The sequence below is a fragment of the Salmo trutta genome, chromosome 34 (genome assembly GCF_901001165.1).
Source record: "Salmo trutta chromosome 34, fSalTru1.1, whole genome shotgun sequence".
Lineage (NCBI taxonomy): Eukaryota > Metazoa > Chordata > Actinopteri > Salmoniformes > Salmonidae > Salmo > Salmo trutta.
Genome location: NC_042990.1, coordinates 30,170,185 through 30,189,541, shown reverse-complemented (window position 1 = coordinate 30,189,541; position 19,357 = coordinate 30,170,185). Strand labels below are relative to the sequence as shown.

The following is a 19,357-nucleotide window of genomic DNA, read 5'->3' as shown; positions in this document are numbered from 1 at the left end:
TTGACATTTAAGAGTTATTGGCAGAGGCGCACAAGCGTGATTAATGCCTAAACTACATTTCCCATAGTTCTCATTTACGTGAAGCTTCCTTGCATGATGGTATGTTGGAGGACTGAGCGCGCTGAACTCAAGGATATGACAGGACAACTATCTGGCGGCTAGTCGAGATTCGATCTAGCCATGGCGGACACGGGTGGAGGGAAAATTAGAAGCAGAAGATATCATATCGCTTCTAAACCTTACGCCAAAAGCAAACAGGTAAATGAAATGACCAAGTTCGTATGGATGTTCCACATTGAAGGCTAGCATGTAGTTTGTTAACAGTTGTCTTTTCGCTCTTGTGTTATTGTTTTCTTTGAGACATTTTGTGCGGCCTAGTCTTAGCGCTCATGGCCTCCACGCTGTGTCAAGCTAGCTAACTAGCTAATTTAGCAAAGTGATAGACATTTTGCTGGTTCGGGGAACAAGCTAATATTACCAGCGAATATCTGTTAACAGGTGTGTATCTTTTTAAGACAGTTTACTGTAAGACTAACGGCAGCCATACTTATTTAACACGCTGTCGTGTAGAAATATTGTACTTTACTAGCTTAGACGTAACACTGGCTTCTTGTCAAGTTTGCGTACCTGCTGCGTAGCTATGCACTAGCAAGTAGTTATCTAGGTTATGATGCTAACAGCTAGCCAAATGTACAAGCTAGGTATCATTTGTTAGCTTTTCATTGTCTCGCTGCCAACGTCATTGTCATGTAACGTTAGCTATGGCATATCATATCAGTTCTTTGTGGCTTACATTATCTAACTTAAATCATGAAAGTATTTAACTATATATTTTCTATGTTTTTAAATACAGTCGGCAGTGGGGTATATTTCCGTTTCTTTATCCGTTTAGCTAGATACTAGTTGCTAGCTAACGTTAATATGTAGTGCGCACTGTGATAGTTAACGAGTTCGGTAACGTTAGTTAATAAAGTATTGTTTTAGTGACCACTAGCTAAGCAAGTAGAGGCTAGTTAACGTTACGATGTGGTAACAATCTAACGTTACAAAGCAAAGGCAACACAAATACAATAAGTAAACTAACTGTCAACATTAGTCCGTGATGGTAGCTATTCAGTCTGTTACCATATTTCTTTAAATCAAGGCAATATTATGACCTGGTTTTGTACATTTCGAAAGGGGCATAAATGTGAGGCGGTGTGGAAACGTAACCAGTCGTAGCCCAGTGAGAACACACCACAAGAAAGGCGGGATACATATGCACTGAGCAGGGTTCATTGATCCCTCTACGTTAGTCGTACTGCTTGCTAGTTGTAGGTGATTTTTTTGTTGTTGTGTAGCTACAGTTGGAAATTCGAATATCTGTGTAGTAGCTAACTTGTGTTGCGCTGTTCTTGATATTTATATAGATTCCTAGCTAATTTCTTATTTATCTAGCTAGATAACGGCAGTAAACTGCAGAAAGTAACTGGGATTTATTGGACTGCTCACCTGATTTTTGTGGATATTTATTTTTTTGCAGGTAAATTCAATACAGGTCCCGCTTATTTGACTTGCAACCAGTCTGTTGGATGGGATTTTAGAATGACTGGTAATGGTTGTCCATGTTGTTTAGAACAGGGTCATTCTAAGTCATATCATTATCCAGATTTTCAGGACCATTAACTTGACATGAAATCCCACAGTAGGTTTTCATTGTCCTCAATACATGTCAGTAAATCTATTTTATTTATATATATATTTATTTCAGATGACAGGGACAATGCACCATTTAGGAGTTCCCTATAAATTAATTGTCCCTGGGCAATTTTTTTTGACCGATATCTGATATTTTCCTTGCCAAAGAAACGATACAGGTATTTACAATTTTAGCCTCCTTTTAAGCATTCTAGTACAATTAAATAGGTAACACATGGATGCAGCAGTCTAAGGCACTGCATCTCAGTGTGAGAGGCGTCGCTACAGTCCCTGGTTCGAATCCAGGCTGTATCACATCTGGCTGTTATTGGGAGTCCCATAGGGTGGAGCACAATTGGCCCAGGGTAGGCCGTCATTGGAAATAAGAATTTGTTCTTAACTGACTTGCCTAGTTAAATAAAGGTTACATATCACAATGATCAAAAATACATTTTGTTGGCATTTACCTATGTCCCCATTACCAGTAAGACATAATCAAGACCTATTTCTTTCACTTACATTCTGTGCTGTTTTGTTGTTCATTTGGTCAGTCATGTCATTCTCAACCAGGATTTCTCATACTATGGGGTCTTTGCATGTCAAATAACACTACTGTTATTTTACCTGAATATGACTGCACGTCACATAATAATTTAACGTGTTCATACATTTTCTACATAGTTATTACACATTGATTGCGCTATTACTCGTATTTCATATTCATCGCTATTCATCGATTCATCTATGTATGCTATGATGCTGGTAAAGTTGTCTCAAGCACCTACGGTGATGGTCATAAATAAAAACTATCTAGCTCATGGATGCAAACAATGTTCTTCCCCAAAAACATAGCAAACCATGTGTTTCAGTAGCTATAGTTAGCTAACTATATAGATAGGTGTCATCTAAAATAACCCTAATTTATAAGACAGTTCTTATTTGATTGATGGTGGTCTGACCCATCTATGTGAAGCTAGCCACAATAGTGAACTTTGTGGTTAGCCTTCAAAATAAAACTGTCACTGACCAAATCTACCATTCCAGTGTTTTACTTGCTATATTGTATTTACTTTGCCACCATGGCCTTTACCTCCCATATCTCACCTCATTTGCTCACATTGTATATAAACTTATTTTTCTACTGTATTATTGCCTGTATGTTTGTTTTACTCCATGTGTAACTCTGTGTTGTTGTATGTGTCGAACTGCTTTGCTTTATCTTGGCCAGGTCGCAATTGTAAATGAGAACTTGTTCTCAACTTGCCTACCTGGTTAAATAAAGGTGAAATAAAACATTGACAGTGATGCAAATGAATACAAATAGTAGAATTATGCCATAATTGAATAGATCATGCTAAACGAGCTTGTAATGTTATATAAAATCAACAAAAGACAATTTGTTAATTTGACAAAAATCTGTTAGTCTCACTGATGTATTATACTTTAGAATTGCATTGGGGCATACTTATTTCACTGTAGAGCCTTACCCCAAGTCATTGATCCACAATCCATAGGTATCAGTCTACTCAGTGACACCCAGAGAACATTAGCATCGTACCTCTTATTGCTGGTCTCTGAAACAACTGTGAATTGAGCCACATTTATTGTCAACCTATGTGTATTGAACACTATTCCTGAGGAAAAACAATACTTCGTGGATGTTTTTGAGTCTGATAACTCTGAGGACATGGGAAATAATGTCTTGGGTATTGAGTAGACTGATACCCCATTTCATTGATCCCCAATCCTTAGGTGAAGCTCTATAGTGCAAAATGAATGTCAATACACGCAATAGGCTGACTGGTGAGGTGATTTCACACAGTCGTAGTCCCGCGATAAGAGCTACAACGCTAATATTTGCGTAAACTCTTCACAGTTGTGTTCTGTGTAGATCGAGTAGACTGATACCCCATTTCATTGTCACATTCCAACCTTGTTTAACATTATCTAGTCTAAATATTGCATGATTCCACCAATTGTAGTATCCATCTGCATCACTGTCAATGACACCTTTTTTTTGAAGGCAAACCGCAAATTCCACTATTGTGCCTAATCCTTATTGTGGCTAGCTTCACAACCCGGTCTGGTCGAGCCTCACTAGCCAGATTAAGCTAGCTGGCTACTTATAACGTTAGCTTTGGGCAACAGGGTTAAGTGGCTGGCTAGCTATTTCTTTTAATTTAATGAAGTTCAATTTCAGTAGGCGAACAACAAGTGGCTACCTAGCTAATACTTAGTTACAAGGATTCCAAAATCATTGCTAAGAATAATGAAAATGATTAGTTTCTATTGGTCATTTGTTTTCAGGCTGGTTGTATTGGTGCTAGCTAGGTACCCCAGAAGTTGTGGTCAAACAAAAAATACTTTATTACCAACGCGGTATTGTAAACACATCGTTCATGATTGGTGTTTGCTTGTTTGCAGACTTTTTACAGCTTTGACAGTGCTCCTGATAGTAGTGGTGGCGCTTGGCTTGCACGTGCAAATTCAGAACACACAACATTCTATAATAGAGCTGTGTTATTTGACGTATCTTTTTTGAAATGCAAAGACCCGAGCGGTGTTCCATAGTATGTCGTGAAGCTAATAGTAGTGATGCTGTTACTGTATAACTCTGGTAGGGTAACGTTTACCGGTGCTTGACCAGTTGGCGAAAGCGAACATCTCACACGACAGAGAACGGTTGATTGTCAAGGGCAATGGATTCCATTATCTTGGCGTTTAATGAATTTTGTCTTTGAGTTGTCTTGCTGAAATTTTCTTACTCTTTCAAATGACTGCTCGACTTGTTGCCTGCGCCATCCACACAACAGACATTGTTGGTTAGGTTAGGAATGCTGTGTGCCATGTGTAGCGCAAAATGTTGTGCGGCGTCATTACGTCATGTACCTATGTTAAATAGATATGTATGTCAGCTTTGACATCGGTTTTGCACATTAGCGATAAATTAGACTTGGGACCGATACCGATGTTATCATTTTTAGTAAATATCGTCCTATTCCAATATGTTCATCGACTATATTGTGCATCCCTACTAGATTGGTCATTGGAAAGTGATAGCAGATAGTCTGCCAGCAGTAATAATAAAGAGCATGTGTAGGCCAAAGCAAACTAGTGGAATGTTTCACTTGGAGTTTACTTTCGACCAGTGAACTCAAACTTCCAGTTGGGGTTTTGTTTGGGCCTTCATGTCAGCTGATTATTCCATTTGTTTCATTGGACCCCACAAGCATAAATTCTCTCCTATCAACTGGGAAATGCTTGAGAGGGAAGCAGTAGACCTACTCAGTTTTTAATGTAAACGTTTGGAATGGTGTCATCACAGCAGCTTTTTTCATGTTACTGGAGAGTGAAATCGCTAATAAATAATTTTGGTTGCGGGGGGATTTCCAGTAAACCCACTCTCACTTTGTCTGCCATTTTGAACTGTGGTGGACCAACCATGTAGCTTCTCTTAACTTTACAGATAGATTGGGCCTCCCTTGACCGTGCATGCACTCCCTTGTAGATTACACCCCCCCCCCCCGTACTGATATAGGAAGGCCTAGTAGTCTTGTTTAAACATGTGTGGTCTCTAGTCAGAAAGTGAGTCATGGAGCTAACTACCCCTAGCTCAGGGGCATATTGTGATGTTGTAGGCTCTTCCAGTCATATAGGAAATCATTGCACATAAACATTGCATTTATGTGTTTGTGTGGCGCCACGAGCTCGTGTTGACAGAGGGTTTGAAATCTGGCAGCTTTAGTAGTGGTCCTTAATTATGAGTTATGGTTGTGCTGGCACATGTAATGGGACAGATGCAAGTTCAACTGCTGCTCTGTATGACTGCGGTGGTTTGAAATGCGCACAGAACTTGGCCTTTTTGGATTTGAAAAGCCTACGGTCAGTCAGACACATTGTCCAGTTTGTTGTATAGGCTAGCAGCTCTTTGGTTCACTTGAACTTCATCTGTCAATTGTACACTGCCAGACCCTATTCACCCTCATCTCACTGTTTCAACCCCACACAGAAGTGCTTCCTGGGAGAACAATAAGAGCAGCATTCTGGCATGGTCCTGTGGTCTCATGGCCCCATTCACATGAGAAATGCAGTGTCCTTAAATCCGTAGAATCACAAGAGCTGCGTTCAAAGGCATGCAAGCTCTAAATGGCCCTCTGAGAGGCTGGGCCTGGTACATGGGTTAGTTAGACTTATCTAGAGTGATTGTTTACACTGGTCCGTGCTTGGTAAAACACTGTGGATTTAGTGTGGACAGGTTGAATAGCAGATGCGCTGCGCAACTGGTGCTTTTTACAGATAAGCAGTGCTTTAGCAGTTAAGCAGAAGTGGAGTGGAAGATATGGTCGTTATCAGGAGTAGAAAGCTCCCAAGAGAGTAGACTAGCCGATGTACATATGAAGTGGTGCTAGCAACATCATTTTTACATCCCCTTGTCCTCTCTTTTTCTCTATACTGCTGCAACAAAAATTTACCCAGGCTTGAGGTTTCTGCAGAACCATTCTAAAAGGACATTTTAGTGTAGTTAATGGAGCTGGGTAGCACTTAGGGACTATCTTGTATTGTGATATTGGTTTAAAGACAGGAAGCATGTCCCTCGTAACTCGTTGATAGGCTTAGATATACTGTAGAAGATGGGTGTACTGTTATTGCATTATTAACTGCAGCACCAGCTCCGTGCTGCACCAGCTCCGTGCTGCATCAGACTCTTGTCTGGCCCACTGTTCATTAGTCAAGTTCCCATTGACCCAGGTTTATTTGACACAAGCAATGTCGCAAAAAAAAATGCGACATGTTTAATGGAAACGGCAGCTATAGGAGAAATGTTTTGAAGATCAACAACATTTTTATCTGTTCGACAGGGTGGATTTTTCTTTTGTCAAACTTACTTGTGACAAATGATTGTTGAATAATTGAGAAGGTATGTTATCAAAGCTCCAGTCTCTACATTTAATTCTAAATGCCTACTGCTTGCTTAATCTTTCAAGAATGCCTGACTTGCTTTGCCTCACTTTTCTGGTTGGCTGGATGCAAGTTTCACCATCCAATTATTTCAGCTCTACAGTAAGTTTCACCATGGGCTGTGGCTATACATTGGCAGATGAGACTTATTCGAATATTTCAAGTATTAGTAAATTCTTGCATTCGGTAGCCATCACGTGCTTTTGTAAGGCTGGTCATGGCTCACATCAACAGCATCATCCCAGATGCCCTAGACCCACTTCAATTCACATACCGCCCCAACAGATCCACAGATGATGCATTCTCTATTGCACTCCACACTGCTCTTTCCCACCTGGACAAAAGAACAGCAGTGAGAGAATGCTATTCATTGACTATAGCTCAGCGTTCAACACCATAGTTTCTTCCAAGCTCATCACTAAGCTAAGGACCCTGGGACTAAACACCTCTCTCTGCAACTGGATCCTGGACTTCCTGACGGGCCGCCCCCAGGTGATAAGGGTAGGCACCAACACATCTGCCACGCTGATCCTTAACACGGGGGCCCCTCAGAGGTGCGTGCTTAGTCCTCTCCTGTACTCCCTGTTTACCCACGACTGCATGGCCACACCAAGACAGTTGTGAAGAGGGCACGACCACACCTTTCCCCCTCAGAAGACTGAAAAGATTTGTCATGGGTCCCCAGATCCTCAAAGTTCTACAGCTGCACCATCAAGAGCATCCTGACCGGTTGCATCACCGCCTGGTATGGCAACTGCTCGGCATCTGACCGTAAGGCGCTACAGAGGGCAGTGCGTACGGCGTAGTACATCACTGGGGCCAAGCTTCCTGCATCCAGGACCTCTATACTAGGCAGTGTCAGAGGAAAGCCCAAAATATTGTCCGACTCCAGTCACCCAAGTCATAGTGTTGTCTCTACCGCAAGTCAAGCAGTACTGGAGCGCCAAGTCTACGTCCAAAAGGCTCCTTAACAGCTCCTAACCCCAAGCTATAAGGCTGCTGAACAATTAATCCAATGGCCACCCTGACTATTTACATTGCCCCCCCCCCAGTGTTTTTTTACCCTGCTACTTACTGTTTTATCTATGCATAGTCACTTTACTCCTACCTACATGTACAAATTACTTTGACTAACATGTACCCCCACACATTGACTCAGTACCAGTACCCCTGTATATAGCCTGTTTTTTTGTTTCAGTAAATATTTTCTTAACTCTATTTCTTGAACTGCATTGTTGGATAAGGGCTTGTGAGTAAGCATTTCACTGTAAGGTCAACACCTGTTGTATTTGGCGCATGTGACAAATCACATTTGATTTGATTCTATCCATGCTGGCTTTTGCAGGCTACCTGAGACATGAGACAGATAGGTGGGAGGGCAGACAGGCTGTAATTTATTAATGTCGATTTGCCTAAATGGTTAATGGAAACACTTCAACCACGTCATTTTTATTAGACACTCTAGGTTTTAGCAAAACATTTGTTATTCTTTGCTGTGACATCATTATATACAGCTTTTTCTATCTATTGAAGACCATTTAAATGGAAACACACCATAGCAGATAATTGTTGCATTTATTTTCAATGCAAACTTAGTAAATATTGACACAATCACTGGACAAGTTAATGGAAACATGGCTACTAAGAGCTTTTAAGTAGGGCTTCGCTTGAGAGGAATGACTTTGCCGTGCACCCACTGCTCTGTCTCTCGATCAATACCTAGTAACACATTCCTCTCAACACATAACAGATGTTCACCAAATAGATGCTCATCATTATTGTTTTTATTTTCTCATTAAATATCAACTTATTGTCCTAAATATCTCCCTCCTTCCCATTTCTTTCTCCCTCCGCTATTATCTCCATCCTTGTTTCTTCTTTCTGTTCACCAGCAGCAGTCAGGCCTGATTAGTCGAGTGACAGACACAGTCAAGAGCATCGTTCCTTCCTGGATGCAGAAATACTTCACAAACGGGGAGACTGCAGAAGGGGGAGGGGCCATGTTGGGGGAGGAGCCGAACAGTCAGGCCCCTCCTAATGGCAGTGAGGAGTTAGACCCCCTTCCTGATGGATGGGACTCTGCGGAGCCCGCTACCAGTAATACAGGTGAGCTGATATGGCATATTATACAGTATATCAAATATATTTATGCCATATGGCAGAGATCTAGCACATTGTGGTCGTAATATATTTTCATATATTTTATCCTTTGTTTTGGGATTGTGTAGCCTAATTCCAGTAGTCGTATTTATTATGGATCCCCATTAGCTGCTGCCCGCTCTTCCTGGGGTCCGGCAAAATTTAAGGCAGTTATACAATTTTAACAACATTACAATACATTCATTACAGAATTCACAACACTACGTTTGTGCCCTCAGGCCCATACCTCACTACAGGTCAAAAGTTTTAGAACACCTACTCATTCAAGGGTTTTTCTTTATTTTTACTATTTTCTACATTGTAGAATAATAGTGAAGACATCAAAACTATGAAATAACACATGGAATCATGTAGTAACCAAAAAAGTGTGTTATATTTGAGATTCTTCAAATAGCCACCCTTTGCCTTCATGACAGCTTTGCACTCTTGGCATTCTCTCAACCAGCTTCACCTGGAATGCATTTCAGTTAACAGGTATACCTTATTAATAGTTAATTTGTGGAATTTCATTCCTTCTTAATGTGTTTGAGCCAAGATAGCCCTATTTGCTATAATACCAAGCCCATATTATGGCAAGAACAGCTCAAATAAGCTAAGAGAGACAACAGTCCATAATTACTTTAAGACATGAAGTTCAGTCAATACGGAAAATTTCAAGAACTTTGAAATTTCTTCAAGTGTGGTCGCATAAACCATCAAGCGCTATGATGAAACTGGCTCTCATGAGGACCACCACAGGAATGGAAGACCCAGAGGTACCTCTGCTACAGAGGATAAGTTCATTTGTTACCAGCCTCAGAAATTGCAGCACAAATAAATGCTTCAGAGTTCAAGAAACAGACACCTCTGAACAGTTGATGTTGAGATGAGACTGCTTGAATCAGGCCTTCAAGGTTGAATTGGTGCAAAGAAACCACTACTAAAGGACACCAATAAGAAGAGACTTGCTTGGGCCAAGAAACACAAGCAATGGACATTAGACTGGTGGAAATTTGTCCTTTTGGTCTGGAGTCCAAATTTGAGATTTTTGGTTCCAACTGCCATGTCTTTGTGAGACACGGTGTGGGTGAACGGATGATCTCCACGTGCATTTCCCACCGTGAAGCATGGAGGAGGTGGTGTGGGGGTGCTTTGCTGGTGACACTGTCAATGATTTATTTAGAATTCAATGCACATTCAATCCATGACTTCCTGATTCTACCTGGATTATGTTGGAGAGGCTTCCATTAAAGAACACCTGTGTTCTGTTAGACAGCTCTTTAGCCACAATATAGGAGGTGTAAAGCCATAACACCGTTTTTGTGCAGCAGACTGATCGTTAATGTCAAAAGCCTGGAGAAGGGTCCCCTTCATTGCAATTTTGAAGCTCAAAATATGGATCAACCTATCTTAACCCTAGTCATTTCTCCTCTACCCCTCCAGAGCCTTCGACAAGCAGGGTATCCCTGAACTTCCAGGATGTTCTGTCGAGGCCCCCCCTCAACCGCTCCCACCTCCATTTCCCCTCCCTGGATGCCTCCCCTGCCCTGGGGAGACCAAGCTCCCTTTTCTCCCAGCCCTCCACCTCCTCCGCCCCCTTCGCTGGGGGCCCCTTCGCTGGGGCGTCGACCAGCTTCTCCCTAGTCAAGGAGATCAAGGACAACAGCTCCCAGCACGAGGATGACAACATCTCCACCACCAGCGGCTTCTCATCACGTGCATCAGAAAAAGGTAGTGTGGATTGTGTGTGGTAAGAGTACTGAATCACGTTTTCGCCACGAACAATCCTGTTGAGTTCTAGAGTCAGCAGAATATATTTTAATGATTTGAAAGTGGCTTTAAGAAATAATTTCCCAAATTTTGAAAATAACATTTTAGCATCCATAGCCAGTACTACTGAAATTCAGTCCTTTGTTACATATTTGCATGACACAAGTTTGAGTAATCACACAATGTCTCTTCACTGTACCCAGATGTACCAAACTTTAAGACCACGTTGCTACCCCAGCTCTGTTCTCTGGAGATGGACCGGACCCACTCTGGGCCCCAGCAGTCCCAGTCCAGTCTCAAGAAGCCTGCGTTCAACCTGTCTGTCTTTGGGACTTCCTCCACTGTGAGTGTCAGTCAGTCAAGTCAGTCCTCCACTGTGAGTGCCAGTCGAGATTCCGCAAACTCTAACATTACTTGCTTAGCTATCGATTATAAGGTGATTTACTTTGATCAGCTGCAATAATGATCGATTCGTTACAAGAAAACCTGCATACATACATACATACATACATGTGGCTTGGAAACTGTTTTTGAGCCGTTGTGATTGTTTGACATGCGGCCTCCATGTTTTTCTTGTCCACTAGTCTACGTTGAGCAGTTCAGTGCTGAACGCCAGTCAGTTGGGGGATTCCCCCTTCTACCCAGGGAAGACTACCTACGGGGGAGCAGCTGCTGTTAGAACAGCCCGCTCACGCACAGCCACACCTTACCAGGTAATGCTCCCCACTCCACTACAACTCACAAGTGTTTTCCCTATAGATTTTCTCCTCGGCAAGCAATCTCTCCCCCCCCCCCCCCCCCCCCCCCCAAAAGCAATATTCTGGCCTGCCAGCACCAACATTTTAATTTCAAACGGATAGGAGATATTATGTTCGTCACGGGAAATAGAGCTGTGATGCCCTGTGCTGAATAATAACAGATATTATGTTAGTCACGGGAAATAGAGCTGTGATGCCCTGTGCTGAATAATAACAGATATTATGTTAGTCAGGAGAAATAGAGCTGTGATGCCCTGTGCTGAATAATAACAGATAATATGTTAGTCAGGGGAAATAGAGCTGTGATGCCCTGTGCTGAATAATAACAGATATTTATGTTAGTCAGGGGAAATAGAGATGTGATGCCCTGTGCTGAATAATAACAGATATTATGTTAGTCAGGGGAAATAGAGCTGTGATGCCCTGTGCTGAATAATAACAGATATTATGTTAGTCAGGGGAAATAGAGCTGTGATGCCCTGTGCTGAATAATAACAGATATTATGTTAGTCAGGGGAAATAGAGCTGTGATGCCCTGTGCTGAATAATAACAGATAGGAAATACTATGTTAGTCAGGGGAAATGGAGCTGCAGGGGACATGTAAGAGCTGAGAAATCTGCTGTTTTATATTGAAAGTGAAGTGTTATTTTGGTTCCCGAATTGAGTGATCGGGGCGTGCAACTATAGTTTTCCTTCACAGAAAATACATTATTGCGACACATTCGGCAGAAAATAGCTTCACAGAAATGCATCACTATTTGGCTAGCAGCCACACAAGTAAAATTGCTTTTTTGCAAAAATGATGCATGGCCATCATATTTCTGTTTATCATAGAAATTATATATCCATCTACATTTCCTAATGTTTTTCTTGAAGTTAATCTTGTATTTTACCAAAGAACTAGGCTGGCTACACTGAGAAAAGTACCTACACTTCAGTCTGAGCGCTGTCTGCTGACAGAATGCACGTTTGTGAATTCTCATCCGAGTGGAGAAGTGCAACTGAAGCACACAATTAGTCTGATGCTGGGCAGATATTACAATAAGAAGGATTTTAGATCTGTGTTTCAAAAACACAGCAATATTTTTCTTATGCGTGATCTTTTTTCCTGCGTTAACGCCACCCCTGAGCTGTTTGATGCCTTGTGCTGAACATTAACAGGAGGTACAGGGTATTAACCTGCAGCACGACTTGACCAAAGCTCTGCCTTTCCACCACTGCTGTTTAACTAACCTGACATTCATTAAAACCATGTTTGCCGTTAACCATTTTGTGGCAAATGGGTTTGTTGAAAGTGCTTCTCTATGTAAATAGAATGTGATTGATGGATGTGTATTTCCCCTCTAGGCTCCATTGCGGCGACAGATCAAGGCTAAGCCTGCTGGGGCTCCGCCCTGTGGGGTTACCAGCGCTACCGCCCGACGCATCTTACAGTCCCTGGAGCGGATGTCCAGCCCCCTCGCTGTGTGTACCAATAGTTGTTTACGTTGAATTAAATATGGACCCCTCAGATTCGCATTAACAGGGGCCATTTCAGCTTGGCAGAATGGCTACAGAACCATCTGATTAGAAAAGTGTTGTATAGATCCTCTGTGTATATAGTATTAGTGTCAGCTGTTAGGCCTACATTTCTGTCGAAGCCATTTGTAGTGGTGAATCCTCACAAGGAAATAATGTTTACATGTCAAGCAGTGGAGGCTGCTGAGGTGAGAACAGCTCATAAAAATGGCTGGAACGGAGCAAATAGAATGGCATCAAACACATGGAAACCATGTGTTTGATGTATTTGATTTCTTTCCACTCATTCTGCTCCAGCCATTACCATGAGTCCGTCCTCCCCAATTAAGGTGCCACCAACCTCCTGTTGTGTCCAGTTGGCTACCAAGCTATGGTAGATATTTCTGTCTCTGTAGGAAGTTATTTATGGTAACAAATGCATAATTTGTGTGTTTGTCTTAACAGGATGCCAAGAGAATCCCCTCTACGGTGTCCTCTCCCTTGTCAAAAGTAAGTTTTGTGAATTTCTCTCTCTTTTATTATTCTGAATTGTTGGCACATAGCTCACATTTCTTTCTCTTATGTCCTGCAGTCCCCTGATGGCAGCACTCTAGACCTTTCACATTTCCAGGCCCCAAAAAAACGGGTACGTGTTTGAGACACCGACCCGTTATCATGGACATTTTGCTTGTATCATTCATTACGGTAAATAATCTACTAGAGAAATGTGAATTTTGAAATGAAGTAAGTTTGCTAATATGGATGATTGTGAATGGGACACTTGATAGCTACAACAGTCAAAAGCCTTATTCGGAAGTAATTTAGTTTTACTGGAGGAGGTTGGGTAATGTAATTATGTGCTCGCGCACAGAAGACCACAACTGTAATTTCAGTCCCGTCCAAATCTTCCATGTCAGTTATTTTTACATTACAGGAGAGTAATAATTCCAGACAGAATAATATTTTTTTTTGTGAACTCGAAGGTCCTCTGAAAGTACTAGTCCCGTGCGAATCGACATCCCTGTTTTTTGAGAGAAATGTCTGAGTTTATTGCGCCTATTTAATGTAAACCTTGCTGTTAATAGATCGCAAAGCAGCATACAACTGACCTAAATGTTTGGAAATAAGATCAATTTCTCATCCATAGCCTTAAAACCCATCTTGGGTGCAAGTGCGCTGTTTAACTCACATCTGAAGGCATTAAGAACGTACAGCGGATCGCTAAAATATTCACATGATTATGATCACACTTCCTCAATTCAAATATTATGGCGACACGATACCAAAGATGGTATGTTTTAGAAACTTGGGAACCAAGCTGGAGTTATCAGTGGGGCCCTATCACCTGGACATGTTGAAATATCTTCACGCCTAGAATAAAAAACCTCCGGGCTTCCGTCATAACTGTCAATTTAGAGAGAAAAAAGAAAGAATTACAGGGGGCAGTTTGGAAAAAAGCAAATCCCTTCCGAATCGTCTGTAGTAATGAACATTCTGAAGTGATAATTATATAACCAACGTTCTGTAGTAATACTAGTCCCGTGCGACTAGGGCTAAAGTAGTTTTATGGGTAGTATATATAACTAGTGCACATTAACTTCTATGGGCTACGTGGGACGTTAGCGTCCCACCTGCGGGACACAGGCAGTGAAATATCAGGGCGGCAAATTCAAAAACAACAAAATGTCATAGTTGTATGTTTGACAAAGTTGAATTATTTTACACCATTTTAAAGATACACTTCTCCTTGATGTAACCACATTGTCCGATTTCAAAAAGGCTTTACAGCGAAAGCAAAACATTAGATTATGTTAGGAGAGTACATAGACAAAAATAATCACACAGCCATTTTCCAAGCAAGGACATGTGTCAATAAAACCCAAAACACAGCTAAATGAAGCACTAACCTTTGACGATCTTCATCAGATGACACTCCTAGGACATTATGTTACACGATACATGTATGTTTTGTTCGATAAAGTTCATATTTATATCCGAAAACAGCATTTTAAATTGGCACGTGATGTTCAGAAAATGTATTCCCACCAAAACGTCTGAATGTGCACATCAATTTACAAAAATACTCATAAACGTTGACAAAATATATAATAATTATTTAAAGATTTATAGATGGACTACTCCTGGATGCAACTGCTGTGTCAGATTTTAAAATAGCTTTACGGAGAAAGCACATTTTTCAATATTCCAAGTACATAGCTCAGCCATCACGGCGAGCTATTCAGACACCCGCCAAGTTCGGGGCAACCTAAACTCAGAATTAGTATTAGAAATATTCTCTTGCCTTTGCTGATCTTCGTCAGAATGCACTCCCAGGACTGCTACTTCCACATGAAATGTTGTTTTTGTTTGAAATAATCCATATTTATGTACAAATACCTCCGTTTTGTTCGTGCGTACAGATCACTTATCCGAAGGCATAACGCGCGAGCGCGGAATGAGAGACAAAGTCAAAATGTTCCATTACCGTACTTAGAAGCATGTCAAATGCTGTTTAAAATCAGTCTTTATGGTATTTTTAACGTAAAATTGCAATTTAATATTCAAACCGGACAATGGCATATTCATTCAAGAAGGAACGGCGTGCTAGTGTGACCGCGCATATCCAATCCCTTTGTTGCCAGGCAGTCCACTCAGAAACTGAGCTCCTATTATCTGCCCAGTGACAGGAGAATGCTCAAACCACTTTCTGAAGGCTTTAGACAGCCAATGGAAGCCTTAGGAAGTGCAACGTCACCCCACAGACACTGTAGCTTCGATAGAGAATCAAAAGAACTACAATTCTGACTTTCCACTTCCTGCTTGGATTTTTCTCAGGTTTTTGCCTGCCATATGAGTTCTGTTATACTCACAGACACCAAACAGTTTTAGAAACTTCATAGTGTTTTCTATCCAAATCTACTAATAATATGCATATTATAGTTTCTGGGCCAGAGTAGTAACCTGTTTAAATTGGGTACGTTTTTCATCCGGCCGTGAAAATACTGCCCCCTAGCCCAGACAGGTTAATGTTATGAACTTAGAATTCTATTTGTTATTGTGGTAATTTAATACTTTTATTGTGAAATGGATTTTGGTCCATATCGCCCAGCTAGTGTTCATCTTCAAAACCTTGGGAGGTTGTGGTATATGGCTGCTTTACCATGGCTAAGGGCTGTATCCAGGCACTCCGTGTTGCGTCATGCATAAGAACAGCCCTTAGCTGTGGTATATTCGCCATATACCACACCCCCTCGGCCCTTATGCTTAAATATAAACATTTACATACCCTGTCAGTAGCGGTGGGGTTGTCTTCCAATACGCCCATTCACATGGACAGGCACTACAAAGCCAGCCCTATTTGCCATAGCTCAGGTCCTTATTCCGTCAGACCCGGAAGCTACAGAGACGGAGAGAGGAACAGAAAGAAACGGAGCTGATTCAAAAAATGAAGTACAATAAACGTCACTTAAAGGAAACATCAAGGCTTGTCTTCGTATTCTTTATACCAAACTGTTACTGAAGGGAGGTAAGAATATGTGTAATGTATGACCTGAGATTGCTAGGTTCAGTCAATCAAATGTGTTTATAAAGCCCTTGTTACATCACCAAAGTGCTATACAGAAACCCAGCCTAAAACCCCAAACTGCAAGCAATGCATATGTAGAAACAGGTTAACTTGTGTGTTGACCCACATTGCTAGAATAGGTTAAAATGGAGCAGGGAGGGGTGTGGGTGTGTTAGCTTACCAAATGCTGCCAGTGATGGACTTTTAAAATGTTTGTATTCGTGTGTGCCTGGGACACATTGTTTTGAATATTTATTACTTTTCTGTGTGTTCCCCTCCAGCTGGACTCTCCCCTCCCCCCAGTCCAGAAATTGGTTATCCCGGCTGCAGCGTTGGTGTCTGGGAGCCGCTCAATGTCCTTCAGGCCCTCTCTGACCCCCGGGGGCCTGACCCAGACCCCCGGAGGCACGGTGAGGACCCCCTCCACCACCTCCAGATTAGTCACCTAATGGCTTCTAGGCATCCATACAACTACAGCCAACTTAACTATCGATGTGTTGAAGTTTACCCCCAAATCAGACTCTCTATGGCTGTTTCTACATGTTGAATTGGGACCAATTATGATGACCAGCAACTAGGGCTGGGCGATTTATATCAAGTTAATTAATTTGAATGTATGTTTTGGTGTCATGTTCCAAATGCCTGTATCGCATTCATTTTTCGTTTGGTTTTATGTGTGTTTGGTCTCGTCTCCTTTGTTCTGTGTGCACTGTGCACCTTCCCACTCGCACACAGACACCAAGCCTCTGCCCTTCATCACAATGACCAAGAACTTCTTCCTCTGACAACAAGCAGTTTTAAACTCGCTATTTGAGGTTCTGTTCAAAAGAATAGGTCATATGGAGACAGAAACGCTTAATGTTATTTTACTGTAATGGATGAGATGTTTGTAAATGCCTCATCTCTCAAAATGTAGAACCAGAGCAGACCCTTCTAAAACGAGAGCATCAATGAACATGATTGTGGGAAATGAATGCTCAGTTTGTCACGCGTGGCATTGCGGTGCCACGTACCTCTAGCAGCTTCTTAGCCACAGGCTTATTCGCTAGCTGTCTAGTTTGTGTTTTATAAATGTGCAATGAGCATGAAAAGACGCATTTATGTAAGGAATTGGCAACTCTTTGTCATTCTTAGAAATCTCCTTATCCAGGTAGGATGCTGGATTTCAACATCTAAACAAAGTGAACAGGCTGTTCAAACAGTTGGTGGCGGACAGGAGGGTGTGTTCATAATAGTTCAACTGTCCTGTTTTTTGTTTTTTTAGCAAGCAAGTTAGATCCAAGTTGGCTAGACTTTAAATACATGGGCTTGAGATTGTGACCTGTGTTAATGTTCTATAATGCCTGCTACCAGAAGTGTGTCGTCATTAGTGGATGTGCGTTGTTCAAAAATGGCATTTTCATAGACATACTTGAAAGCCAGATCAGTGATTATTGCAAAAAAAAGCAGGTTAAACTATTTTGATAAAATAAATAATTAAGTTATGCTTGTGGAAGGCTTATATTTAGCCTAGGTATGATTTTACAAGCCCTGAATTCATTTGATTATTCCTGGCTGTTTTGAATTGTGGTGTATTGACCTTTGATTGTGAAACAAAGCTTATTTAGACATGGGGGGGGGGGGTTATACTTTATATTGTGCATCGCACATAAGTTTGAAAAAATCTAGATAGGATTTGTAGGCCGTATAGCCCAGCCCTACCAACTGAGACTACACACCGGGCTGATTCTTTAAAACGCATCCAGTTGGATAGATGTGTAGAAGCCTTAACAAGCTGAAGTTGTTTTATTCCATATAGTTGCTTTCCAAATTACAGCCAGTCCATAGAACCAGACATATTTATGCTTCATGTTTAACCCTACCCTTTACTCCCTCCTCTCCAGCCCACAAGACAATCCCCTCTGATTCCTGAAGCAGTGGCAGGTCCTTGTCAAAGCACAAGCAGCAGCCTGCCCACCTACCCTCTGTCCAGCACTCCTGCAACAAGCAGCACAGGGTCAGGAGGAGGGAAGATGAAGAGGGAGAGGACCAGCACAAGACCCTCGTCCAAACGACCTGAAGACGAGGTGGGTACACATCTCTTATCTATATGACCCCTTCTATTCTGTCTGGCGAGAAGTTTGTGATCCAGGCAATAAATGATTGGTTGGTTCTGAAATGTTTCTGGGTGGTTGGGTTGAAACCATTGTCTAATTGTTCAAGGCAATTACTGCCATATGCCGCTATGTGTAGTAGAGATATTCTGGTTAATGTATAGTACTGCTAACGGTTTTCTACACTCTGACTCCTCTCTTCAGATTGCTGAGCTACCGGCCCTGCCGGCCAACACATCAATCAGTCTGCCCAGCTTCCCCAAGCCTGTTGTCACGACCACACCTGTCCTGGTGGAGCCCGTCATTAACGAGGTCCGTCCAGCTCCATTTGACTGTGTCCATAGGGCACCTTATTCCCTTAAAAGTGCATTACTTTTGGCACAATAGGGCCCTGCTTAAAAGAAGTGCACTATTTTTGGTGCCATTTGGTACACGGCCATTGACTTTTAATATCTTCAGTTGGCTTTATTTCAATGTATCCAAATGTGTTTAGTGTCCATCCTAATGACCATGAAGTCTGTCTGTCTTTCAGGTGCCACCGACTACAGCCCCCTCTACCCCTCCCTCCACACCTTTCACTTTCTCCTCCCCTATTGTCATGACAACTGCTGCTAGCCCACCGTCCTTATCCCCGTCTGTAAGTCCCGCAGCTTGAGTATACCTGCTATGATGACACTGTGACCCCCGTAGAATATTGTTTCTGTTCTGACATTCAACAATGATGAGATGTTGACCATGTTCTGTCTCTTAGTCTGGATTTACCTTCAGTGCACCTGTAGTGAAAACGGGTCTGTCACTATCCAACGGGAAGATGGTCACCCCAGTAGTGGCAGCAGGTAAGCGTGGATCACTTTCGGGAATGGAACAAGATCCAAGCCTTGATGTAAAGGGAAACCAA

The 19,357-nt window shown here is 41.9% G+C and overlaps 1 protein-coding gene across 4 annotated transcripts in view; it reads left to right on the top strand.

Moving 5' to 3' along the window:
* Positions 1–117: 117 nt before the first annotated feature.
* LOC115173993 (nuclear pore complex protein Nup153) overlaps positions 118–19,357 on the top strand; it is a 35,530-nt gene continuing 16,290 nt past the window's right edge. The window contains exons 1-13 of one of the 4 annotated variants that reach the window (XM_029732565.1): positions 118–258; positions 8,532–8,742; positions 10,219–10,506; positions 10,749–10,921; positions 11,130–11,258; positions 12,652–12,768; positions 13,267–13,311; positions 13,394–13,447; positions 16,648–16,776; positions 18,250–18,432; positions 18,664–18,771; positions 18,992–19,096; positions 19,211–19,295. In XM_029732565.1, the coding sequence (XP_029588425.1) occupies positions 181–258; positions 8,532–8,742; positions 10,219–10,506; positions 10,749–10,921; positions 11,130–11,258; positions 12,652–12,768; positions 13,267–13,311; positions 13,394–13,447; positions 16,648–16,776; positions 18,250–18,432; positions 18,664–18,771; positions 18,992–19,096; positions 19,211–19,295 (1,705 nt within the window). In that variant the 5' untranslated portion in view covers positions 118–180. Of the gene's footprint in view, positions 259–8,528; positions 8,743–10,218; positions 10,507–10,748; positions 10,922–11,129; positions 11,259–12,651; positions 12,769–13,266; positions 13,312–13,393; positions 13,448–16,647; positions 16,777–18,249; positions 18,433–18,663; positions 18,772–18,991; positions 19,097–19,210; positions 19,296–19,357 lie in introns of all 4 variants that reach the window. The other 3 variants (XM_029732567.1, XM_029732566.1, XM_029732564.1) reach the window with 3 other exon arrangements.